Source organism: Gadus morhua, chromosome 11, assembly GCF_902167405.1.
Source record: "Gadus morhua chromosome 11, gadMor3.0, whole genome shotgun sequence".
NCBI classification, from domain to species: domain Eukaryota; kingdom Metazoa; phylum Chordata; class Actinopteri; order Gadiformes; family Gadidae; genus Gadus; species Gadus morhua.
Genome location: NC_044058.1, coordinates 8,313,408 through 8,324,884, shown reverse-complemented (window position 1 = coordinate 8,324,884; position 11,477 = coordinate 8,313,408). Strand labels below are relative to the sequence as shown.

General features: G+C 51.4%; 2 protein-coding genes across 3 annotated transcripts in view; both read right to left on the bottom strand.

Annotated features, from left to right (window-relative positions):
• Window positions 1-320: 320 nt before the first annotated feature.
• Window positions 321-3,724, bottom strand: LOC115554291 (zinc finger protein 436). Of its 2 annotated transcripts, XM_030370955.1 has the most exons (3): window positions 3,573-3,724; window positions 2,843-3,326; window positions 321-2,617 (listed from the first exon to the last, which is right to left on the bottom strand). In XM_030370955.1, the coding sequence occupies exons 2-3, from the start codon at window positions 3,294-3,296 to the stop codon at window positions 1,236-1,238; spliced, it is 1,836 nt and encodes a 611-aa protein (XP_030226815.1). In that variant the 5' UTR covers window positions 3,297-3,326; window positions 3,573-3,724; the 3' UTR covers window positions 321-1,235. The 2 variants fall into 2 exon arrangements, with proteins under 2 accessions (XP_030226815.1, XP_030226814.1); XM_030370954.1 differs by having other exon boundaries at window positions 2,843-3,709.
• A 145-nt stretch (window positions 3,725-3,869) lies between these two features.
• The window catches only part of megf8 (multiple EGF-like-domains 8), a 28,847-nt gene continuing 21,239 nt past the window's right edge, over window positions 3,870-11,477 (bottom strand). The window contains exons 37-44 of the mRNA XM_030370953.1: window positions 11,214-11,428; window positions 10,637-10,832; window positions 9,948-10,113; window positions 9,306-9,498; window positions 8,890-9,060; window positions 8,319-8,449; window positions 7,744-7,876; window positions 3,870-7,520 (exon numbers count right to left, since the gene is read on the bottom strand). Of these exons, the coding sequence (XP_030226813.1) occupies window positions 5,937-7,520; window positions 7,744-7,876; window positions 8,319-8,449; window positions 8,890-9,060; window positions 9,306-9,498; window positions 9,948-10,113; window positions 10,637-10,832; window positions 11,214-11,428 (2,789 nt within the window). The 3' untranslated portion in view covers window positions 3,870-5,936. The remainder of the gene's footprint in view (window positions 7,521-7,743; window positions 7,877-8,318; window positions 8,450-8,889; window positions 9,061-9,305; window positions 9,499-9,947; window positions 10,114-10,636; window positions 10,833-11,213; window positions 11,429-11,477) is intronic.

Sequence of the window (11,477 nt, the reverse complement as noted above, 5' to 3'; positions counted from 1 at the left end):
TTGGCCGTAAGAGTCTCCGGCCCGGTGCCAGGCGCCAAGACCAAGGGCCCAGAGCCTACGGCCCGGACAAGCAACAACTTCCATCTTCACCGAAGCCACATCTGTATGATGTAAAATAATACTGACGTGGCCATCATATCAAAAAACATAGTTGATCTCAGGAGATCATTTCAAATCAAACCTGTTTATAAATGTATCTTTAGTATTGCATTATTTGCTCTGTGTGTACTGTGCCAATGCACAAATTAATGTTTTAATGTAAAAATAATTAATGCGTTAATGTATGTGGAACAGTCTAATAATCAAGGCTCAGACCGACATCATGATCATACCCGCAATGGTCTGCTATACAAAAGCAACCCATATAAACATTTTATTTACATATTTTACTACGCAAATGCAAACTAACTAATCTAAATCCGGACAGTTACATAGTCATGTCATTATCTGGACAGAATTTACATTTCCCACATTCATTAAATAAATAAAATACAATGAGATACAATCAATGGCTTGATAAATAATACCAACTGTTGTAGTGTTTTTTTTAATAATGCAGTGCTGTAGCCATAGTGTTGGAACTAGAAAAGTATACACACAATTTCCAATCCAATTTATGAATTGAATTGATCATAATGCATGACATAGTTGTCACATGCAGTAAAACAATATGTTTACAGAACTATGTTCCTCAAAAAAAAAATCAACTGCAGAGATCAGGAGACAGACAGACACAGTTATACCAACACTTACTAATCTACCTATAAAGCCAGGGATCTGTGAGTGTGTGTGTGTGTGCCAGTTATTTCTAGAACCCTGTGTATTGCTGAGGACCCAAGGAAGTGCAGTGTCTATCGTGAGATGGTTTGAATGAGTAAAAGGAGCTGCAGGCACCAATCCAGGAATTTAAGAAATCAGCCTCTTTGACCGGGCACTGCGCTATTGAATTCTACACCAATCTCTTTGAACGGTACCCGTGACCCAAAAAACTGATCCGTTGCCTGGCTCTGGTTCCTTGCCGTTCTAATATTGCTGTTTGAATTTCTTCAATTCTGCAAAAAAAAGAGGGTTTGGGCATGAAAATGTAAAGCAGAAAACAGATGAGCCAATCGTCATGTTGTGTCTTTAACTTTGATACTAAAGTGTTTTTTCTCCAGCACTACTCTCGCATCAAAAGACGGTTCACATAGCTCAGAGTTTTTTGGAACGAGTCATTACAAGCACCTCAAAGTGACTCAGCGACATTTGGCCACGTGTCCGCTGAGGTGGTGAGAACGGGCGAACCTGCGATGGCATTTGGGGCAGGAGTGAGGCTTCTCCCCCGTGTGGGTCAACATGTGGGTCTTCAGATGCCCCGACAGCCGGAAACCCTTCCCGCACTCCTGGCAGGTGTAGGGCCGCAGGTTGGTGTGGATCCTCATGTGCTTGCCCAGGTCTCCTGAAGACGTGTAGCGGCGGTGGCAGTCGGAGCACTCGAAGGGCTTCTCCCCAGAGTGCGTCCTCTTGTGCTTCACCAGATCCCCCGACTGGGCGAAGCTCTTGCTGCATTCGCCGCACTTGTACGGCCGCTCCCCGGTGTGCGTGCGCTGGTGGTTGCGCAAGTGGGAGATGCGGATGAATCGGTTGCCGCAGACGGTGCAGTGGTAGGGCCTCTCCCCGGTGTGGGTCCTCAGGTGGATCTTTAAAGCTCCAAGGTCTCCGATCTTCAGGCCGCAGTCCCCGCACTGGTGGGCCTTCTCGTGGGTGTGGAGCTTGCTGTGAATGCGCAGGTTCTTCCGAGAGTTGAAGTCCTTCCCGCAGGTGGCGCAGTGGAAGGGTTTGTCGCTGGAGTGAGACAGGAGGTGTATGTCCAGACTGGCCTTGAAGCCAAACTGTTTCCCACACTCGGGGCAGGCGTAGTCCTTCTTGCCCGAGTGGGTGGTCAGGTGGCACTTGAGGTGGTAGGAGCGCCGGAAGGCCTTGCTGCAGACCTCGCACTTGTAGGGCTTCTCGCCCGTGTGGATCTTCATGTGGTGCCGCCAGCCGCTGCGCTCCGAGAACCTCTTGCCGCAGTCCTTACAGACGAAGGGCCGGTCCCCCGTGTGGGTGCGCATGTGGTCTCCCAGGCTCTGCGGCGTGGCCATCTGCTTGCCGCACTCGGGGCAGTCCACTCCGGTGTCAAAGCAGACAGGGCTGTCCTGGGGCCGGGTGTTCTCAGGTTCGTGGCACACGTGAGGACCCTGACCCCAGGTCTTCTCAAAACTCTTCCCGCAGTTGCTGCAGCTGAGGTGCCCGCCCTGGGTGACCACAGACATGTCGTGCCAGCGCTGGCAGTGGTTCCTGAGGTTCTTGAGGTACTGGAAGCTGCGGGCGCACATGGGGCACGGGTGCAGCCGCCGCGGAGGAGGCGCGGGGTGGGCCTCCCGGCCGTGCGCTCGCAGGGCCACCTTGGAGGTGAAAGTGCGGCTACAGTCCGGACAACTGTGCTTGGGGGCGGGGCTTAGTTTTTCGCTGGAAAGGCATTTTTTCAAGTCGTCAAGGTATTCTTTCTGGTGGACCCATTTGACGTGGTTCTCCAGGAAATCCCAGCTGGTGAAGGAGACACTGCAGTGCTGACAGGGGAAGAACGGCGTACCTCCTGAGGAAACGAGTGACAGAAGAAGCAAATGTCAATTTATAGCCATATTATGTGCGAAATGCTTTTTCTATTTTTAACACCACAGTAACAATTGATGCTTGGGAGATTTGTAACACAGAACAGTTTAATAGATACACTGATTGCATGAACAAATCGAAATGTGAATGTACTAAAGGTAAATATTGCAAATTTGTTTTCAGTATTATTGGCTGAATAAGTTCCTACCTTCACCGTCCTCTGCTCTATCAGTATTTTGGTTGTTCTCTGCATCTTGGGCGTCTTCTTGTAGCTGCTGGCTACCACTCTCCTTTTCAGCATTGGACTCTGGTTCTTCCTTTACCAATGCAGAAGTTATATCTATTTGCAGTTCCGAAGAAGACTCCTGCTTAATGTTATTGCTATTTTGTTCTGCAGATTGAGCTGCTTTGGATGTTACAGTGTCAGAGTCGTTACAACTCGACGTGGTGCTGAAATGTTGTTGCTCGCTGATGGCAAGGACCTCTTGCTCCTCTTTTATGGCAATGTTCAATTCAAGGGCATTTGCGTGGCGCTGCCCAGTGTCCTCTTTATCAACATCCAACTTCAATGTGGATTCCGTTTTGGTTATGACTAGCTCGGCACATTTAACTGTCTTAGTCTTTCTAGGTAAAGGCTTCCTTCTTGCATACTTGATCTTCATTTTGTCCTTATTATCATCTCTACTTGCAGCCTGTAGATCAAAAACATTAGCGGTGTTCACACAAATAAAAGCACGGCATTCAGAATGCGTGCGCGCATTCAAATAGTGTAACAACGTTACATATAACGCACCTAGAATGATTCAAAGTGCGTTTGTTTCTTCCCTTTTCATTATGTCTAGCAACGCTCAAACTCCACTACTGTCCGTACTGCTGCCAGATTCCTTTATCCGCTGGTTTGCTCTTCCATTAACGATATTGTGTGCAAATGAGAATACCTGCTTATTCTGAGTGATAAAGCTGTGGTTGAACCTTAGAAGTCGTAGTTAGCTGGATAGCGTCCTGCAGACGGAAAACAGTGGTCAGTCATCACAGCAGCAGCTTTGACAATATACCGGAAATATGGCGGAAAAGCCAACCACTTCCGGTTGTTCTGACCAACCATTCCCCCTATCTAAATAACGCCAATGTTATGGTTTCTTTATTCTCACTTATGTCTGACATAGTGACATTATTACTGATATTATAAATGACATAGCCATTAAGTGACGGACAGAGGTACGTTACTATTAATATTGAGGTTAAACAAGTTTTCTTCCACTTTGACTTTATTGCCGCCAACTCATCGCCTGGACATAATCTGCAGTCTTTACAGTCTTCTGTACAACACGGTTCCCTTCTTTGAAAATACAACACAGAAAATAATCCTATACAAAGATAAGACAGCATGTGAACAAAAGTAGGAAAAAAAATAAACTGGTAAAAAAGTTGTGATGCTTAATCTTGTTAATGAGGGTTGTAATACATATTATCATTCAAACGAAATTCGTTTTAGTGAGATTTTAGTTTGATACAATGTATTTGCTTTTATAAGATACAATAGCACCATTCACACACGATCAACCACAACTGCATTCAGCCTCTATAAACAGCATTTTATCGTGTAGGTGTATGAATATCGATGAGGAGGAACCTCACCCTTTCGCTTTCACATAAATAAAGTAACACGATGCCTCCATCGAGTGCATAAACAATTAAATTAAGACCAACTCTTACTATCGGTACAATGTAACAAGAAGCGCCACACACTCCTTGATATGGCGGGGGGTCAGAAGTTCAGAAGTAAGCATGTATTTTTTCTTCACATTTCTCACCAGGAGAAGGCCACTTCCCACTTCATTCACTGTACTCTTCCCACAACATTACAATATATGAAGAACAATTCCCATGCTGTATATGCATCTCACTTGTTTAAATTAACAAACCATATTTGAATTGACCTATTGAGTCATCCCAATGAAAGGGATTTGGCCTCCAAACTATTACAGCAAAAGCCAAACATTCTTTGACAATTAAAATCAAGAAAATAATATTCATTCCTTCATTTGTTTAACTTAATAAAAATAAAGAAGCAACCCTTGAACTGCTCTGAAACAAAAACAAAACCACTTTTAATGTTATGCTTGATAAAGTGAGCCCAGAGGTGGATGATCAGATTCAGACAGTAAAGTCTGTGACTCTAAGCAGTGGGCAGGACTTTTATTTTCCAATCCGAACCTCCCGAACCTTGGCGTGCTATAAAGGAATGACACGTTGTTGAACTAACATAGTTAAGAGTGCACCTATTGACCACGGAGGCACAAGGCAAGCGGACGTGAAGGCAAATGAGCAAATTGAGTAAATGAACCAAGACAAACAAAAAACACAAATCCAAGAACATCAACCATGCTCACGTGGTTGAAGAGTAACAGCTCACATGAATGAATATGCAAAACTACTCTAAAGTTTACAGTCAGTTTTACAAGATGAAGTAGCCTGCTATATATTAAATAATTGCATTCACACAGGACATAAATCCATTGGGTAGGACCAATCATTCTCTTTTCCTCCCCCCCTCCCATCTGTCGCAACCAAGTGTTGCACATCAGGTTGCAGTGATCTTACGTTCAGTTTTTCGCCGTTGCAACTGATGATTGTCACTCTTACAGGTTTAAAGCACGTATTGGTTCCAAAACATCTCGACCCTGCATGGGCCAATGTGACGGAGAAGAGGAGGCTGTCCCGCTGCAGTCCTGTCCGTGGACCGTACAAGGCCGGCTGCTAAGCGCACTCACACCTCACAAACACAGAACGCAACGGTAGCTGAGCAGGTGGTGAGCAGGCGTGGTGCATTCTGCAGACAGCAGGCTTGGTCATGTGTAGCATTGAAACATAGCGACTCATAACGCAATAAAGGACAATCAGTTCATAATAACACAGTGTATGTACAAATAAGTTCATAATGCTGACCTCTACTGACATTAAATACCTCATTATTTTGGCCGTGTTTTCTTTGACTTGCAGCTTTTTAATATTTTGTCGTTTCCTTGCGGTGCCTCTTAACCGAAACACTATGAAACGCTTTGCCATTTTTCACCTCAGGGGATGTCGTCCAAACATGCTACATCGTGTTACCATGGACACGACCAACGTTACCGTCGAGAATTGATCTCAATCCATCTGTTGAGTAGTAATTATGCTTTCTACGCAACCATTTAGTGTTTCCGTTCACCAGTCCCTCAACAGGGCCATAGTGGTGAGGCCGGTCCACTCACCAGTCCCTCCATGTCCTTTACATCGTGGCGAGGCGGTCCCCAGCCCCTCTACATGGCCATAGTGGTGAGGTGCTGGTGCCCCAGCAGCCCCTTGCGCCCGCCCCCTCCCCCCGGGTGTGTCCCGGCGTTGCCGTGGCCGCAGTACTCCTGCAGGTTCTGCCGCAGGGTGACCAGCGCAGAGCCCAGGCAGGCGCGGTTGGGCGCCAGGATGCCCCCGGGCAGCTGGATGAGGACGGTGGCCACCCCGGCCATGCCGTCGTCCGTGGGCTCCAGGGTGATGGGCCCCACCTTGAAGGACGAGTAGGAGAAGCCCATGAGCTGGGAGAGGAAGGGGTCCGAGCGGCAGAAGTGCTGGTAGCCGCTGTGCGTGGACGGGTGGTGGTGGTGGTGGTGGGTGCCGGGGGCGCCGCCGGTGGTGGCCGTGCCGGTGTAGTGGTGGGTGTTGAGGTAGTGCAGGGGCAGGTGCTGCCCGCCGTTCCCCCCGCTGCCCAGGTTGAGGTGGTGGTGGTGGTGGTGGTGGTGGTGGTGCGCCGTGGGCCCCGAGCCCGCCTCGTGCTTGTAGGAGACGGCGCCGGCCCGGCCGCGCTGGCTCACCACCACCGCGCCCAGCTTGCCGCTGCGGGCGTGGGCCAGGGACACGGTGCTGCCCCCGCCGCCCCCGCCCACCGACGGCAGGTAGATGAGCTGCGGCTCCTCGGGCTCCAGGTACACCGTGAGCTTGGCGAAGGGCCGCGACGCCATCTTGGTCATCTCCTGGATGTGGCGCTGCTGCTCCCGCCGGAAGTCCAGGAACTGCTTGACCTTCCAGAGCAGCACGCACACCGACAGGAAGAGGAAGAAGCAGGAGAAGAAGACGGAGAAGAAGACGAAGAGGTCGATGTGCGCCTGGTCCTGCCGCAGGAACAGCAGGCCCTGGGACTCGCCCTGCCGCTGCTCCGTGCCCACGCCGCGCAGCGCGATGTAGAAGCGGCTGGACTTGAGCGAGTGCACCTCGTGGGGGAAGGTGATGACCACGCGGTCCCGCACGCCGCGCACCACCAGCACCGTCTGGGGCTTCCACACCGTGATGTAGGAGATGAGCCCCTCCGCCCGCTCCTCCCGCACCTCCCTCTCCGGCCCAGCGGGGGGCTTGGCCTGCTGCTGCTGCTGCTGCTGCTGCTGCTGCTGCTGCAGCGCGTTGCTGGACGGCGCCGGGCCCCCCGACGGCGGGCCAGACGAGGCGTTGGCAAACACCTTCATGGGGGACGGCGGTGTCTCCTTCTCGCCGGCCGCTGCCGCCGCCGCCGCCGCCGGCCCGGCGCGCGGCGCGGGCACGTCGTCCTCGATGCGGATGGCGTGCACGCCCGTGAGGCGGTGGACGTCCACGGTGAAGGTGTCGTGGGAGTTGGACACGTACACCTCCACCTCGCCGAAGGTGACGTCGATGGTGACGCGGATGTCCACGTTGGTGAACTTGGGCTGGGCGCTGAAGAAGACGGTGCGGCCGCGCGGCAGGTTGCGGATGGACGGGTCGTGGAAGCAGTTGGTCTGCGAGGTGGGGTCGAAGCAGCACTCGCTGTCCACGTTGAACTGCCGGTAGCACTGCCGCCCGTTCACCGGCGTGCCGTTGAACGAGTCCTTGCACTTGGCGCACTGCGGGGCCGTGTGAGAAGAACCGGTTAAGGGATTTATTGCGTCATACTCTAATCTGTTATTATGTTGTGGAGGTGGTGTTTTCTGGGGAAACCACCTGATGAGCCAAAGGCCCATCTCCACCAAATATATCTGCATTGTAAAATAACAATTATCGATATGTAAATAAAGAAACGTTCTCCCCCCCATGCCTGTTCCTGCCTGGCCCTTGGCGGCAGCGTACCTGCTGTCTGTAGCAGTCCTTGCGGTCGCTGGACGAGGTGCTGGGACACTGCACCGTCTCCGTGTTGTTCTGGCAGGGGCAGCCCGTGCCGTCGTGCTCGATGCAGGTGTCTGCGTGGCCGTTACACTGGCACCTGGTGGGCAGAGCGATGGACGCAGGGGCAGCAATGACTAATGTGTATTCATCTGAGCTCCAGGAGCATCGAACCTGAACTTGTTGTTGTTACTTGTTATGATGGGATAATGTCGATATTTGATTTAATATAAAATGAAAAAAAATAAGAAAACACATGAATATTCATTGTATAAATGTGTCATGAAAATGTCTATATTTATATATTAAAGAATATATATTGTATTCAATTCTTATGAAAATACATGGTATAACATATCCACTAAGTTCCACCTTTTTCTACTTAAACCTCTTTAGTGTATAGTCTGTCCCTCTTAATAGCAGTTGACAGAGGGCTGGGCCGCATTTCTGTGCAAACAACGTCAACAAAGTATTAAGATTAATCCTGAAAACCTTTAAGATCGACTCAAACATGAAACAGAACAGCAGGGGGCGCTACTCACTTCTCACACTTCCCCTGCAGCAGGAAGAAGCCGCTGAGGCAGCTCTCGCACTTGTCCCCCACGCTGTTGTTCCGGCAGCTCACGCACACGGCGCTCTCCTCGCTGGGGCCCTCCGACACCCAGGTCTGGATCTGGTTAGGGCAGCAGACAAAGGGACAGATAAACAAGGTCTACTTACTACCAGCATGGTCTAGTTAGTGTGTTTACGTCTACATTTAGAGCATTAAGCAGATGCTTTTACACACTCCCACACCGACCGAGTCAACCATGCAAGGCGACAGCCAGCGCGTCACGAGCAGTTTGGGTTGGCCGTCTTGCTCAGGGACAACTCGACACCAAACTAGTTCTTGGTTCGAACCCCAATTTCCACTCTATACTGCATCCTTGAGCAAGATGCCTACAGGTTCACTGAGTGTTTCTGTATAGAAGCCTCTCCTAAATGCAGTACTACTTTGCAGTTATAGTACGAATAATAAATAGCTATCCTTAAAGGGTGTTACCCAGACTGACCTGTAGTGAGTACAGATACAGACGATAAGGCGCAGAGAGAGCCACAGTAGCAGGTACTCACGCTGACGGAGTCCAGGGGGAAGGCGTTACCGTTGTCCAGGGCCTTCTTGTGCTCATCGCGGGACAGACACAGGGCGCTGTTCCCCCGACAGAACTCCCGGCACGGCCGGCACGCCCCGCCGCCCTTGGCCGAGCCCACGAACAGAGGCTTGCACTTCTCACAGTGCTTGCCCTGGAGGAGAGAGAGATGCCAAAGTGAGGCATGCATGGGTCTGTTAGCGATGGTTATCAAACCAAGTCACGTTGAAATCAACAGTGAACGGTATAAACTCAACCACAAATCTACACCTTAGACGAGGAGATTAACTCTCCCGTCGATGTGACGCCAGCACAGCCCCATGGCTTGTCCACGTGTGTGTGTGCCTATGTATGTGTGTGTGCGTGCATGCGAGGTGCGCGTGTGGCTCGTCCACTCACGATGGTGTTGTTGTGGCACTCCAGACATTCGTCGCGCCTGCTCACGCCGGCGCAGTTGCTGTGCTTGTTGCAGCTGCACTGGGACGAGCAGTTCTCCCCCACAAAGCCAAAGTGACACTGGCACACCCCCGGAGACACACACGTCCCGTTCAGACAGCCCTGCACGCACTGCGGCTCGCACTGCCCGGACACACTGGAGGACGGCGGTTGGGGGGGGGGGATAAGTGAGTACATGAGGAGGGAGGTTGAACAGCTGTGGCACACTGTGAAATACATTACTTTCACTTTGGTCTGAGCTAAGACGGGCAACAAACATTATCAGCATATTTTCCAGTAAATGAATACATTATCTCAGTCACTGCTTGACATTGTTTCTCAAACACCTTCTCTCTCGCACACTCAAGCGGGAGGTGTGCCATGCCTTTATAGTCGACAGTTTGCTGTAGCACTGCTTGAGGGCCGTGATAACCTCATTCACTCTGGCTCGTGCAGATCACGCACGGCGACTAGTACATCCGATCTTGCCAAGCGCTCACTCTCACGCACTTCCTCTCACCCAGTCTCATACACACTCCCTCTGCCTCATCGTCTCCCACACTCTTCCTCCCCCTCTCCTCCTCCAGGTCGTGGACCAGTGCTCACCTGCTGAGGAGGTAGCCGTGCTTGCAGGTGCAGTGGAAGCCCTCGGCTAGGTCGTGGCAGTCCTGGGTGGCGTTGCAGTGGTGGTGGGCGTTGGCACACTCGTCCTCCTCAGGGCAGTAGAGGAAGGACCAGCTGCCGTTGCTCGTTGGACACACCGTATCACCGCCTGGACCCATCAGCCAAAACAAGATCAAAACCACAAGATCTTCAGCCTTAATCATGGACACCGCCTGGAGTTTGGTGCTTCAGCAGCAAGCGTTGTTTGTCACACACTGACTGAAAGTCTTAAGCGATGCATGCTCAAAAAAACATGTGGTTCGTCCGGCTGTTGGTCTGGCACTCGCAGTAAGGAACACTTGAGTCACTAGATCAGACTGGTTTCATCCTGCGTTAAACCATTCAATGAGCCAGGCCTTTAATACTGGGTTTAGCCAGAATATAACACTGGTTCAGTAAAGTTAGATCACTGGATTAGCCTAGCATACAGTACTGGGTTTAGCCATTATATACTGGTTCAGTACTGTTAAACCCCTGGACTAGCCTAGCCTCCAGTCCGGTGTTGAGCCATTATACACTGGTTGAGTCCTGTTAGACAACTGGATTAGCCTAGCCTCCAGTCCGGTGTCTAGCCGGTATATATAATTAAACCACCAGGTGATCCAGTGCCGTGTCTGAGTGGGGGTCCTCACCATCCAGGCCTCCCTGCTGGCAGCGGCCGGCTCCGTTGCCCCCGTGGGCAGCGCACCAGCCGCACTGGGGCCTGGCGATGCACCGGGAGCACTGGGTGATCTGGGAGCACTGGGGGGAGCAGGAGTCTCCCCCGGAGAGCAGGCGGCCGCACTGGCCCGCCTCGCAGCGCAGCGGCACGAAGGACGGACTCATGCACTGCAGAGGGGGGGGGGGGGGGGGGGGGACAGGACCGGGTGGTTAACAGTCTGGCTCACACCCACTGGGGATCAGTGTCAGTCCTCTGACTCCCTCGTCGTGTTGTTTCCTCTGGTTGTTCACCATCTTTGTATCGTCATGTCCTGTATATTTATTTGTTATAAACTGTGCTACAAGGTGATGTTGAGTGTCTTGAAAGTCACCCACACATAACGTGCATTATTATGATTATTAATATTCACCGTGACCCCATCACCCGACAAACCATCTTATTTTCCATGCAATAACCGTCGGGGTTTAAACCCTCTGATAAAGCCTGCAGAGATACAGGGAACCTTTGAAACGTGTAGAAGGACCCTGAGCCCTAGGACCAGGCCCTACCTGCTCCAGAGCCATGCTCCACACGCAGTGCTGCCAGCCCCCGTCGGAGCCCCGCGAGCCCAGGCACAGGCTGCAGCTGTGGAGGCTGTGGCAGGGCGAGGGGCAGGGCAGCGGGGGGGACGACTCCACCTGCATGGGGGAGACGTTGAGCAGGGCGTAGCTGAAGCACGTCCAGTCGTAGGTGGGGTTGACGCTGAGGATGCGACGGGTCTCGCCTGCAGGGGGCACCAGAGGGGGTCAGGGGGGGATTGGTTTGGATAGAAA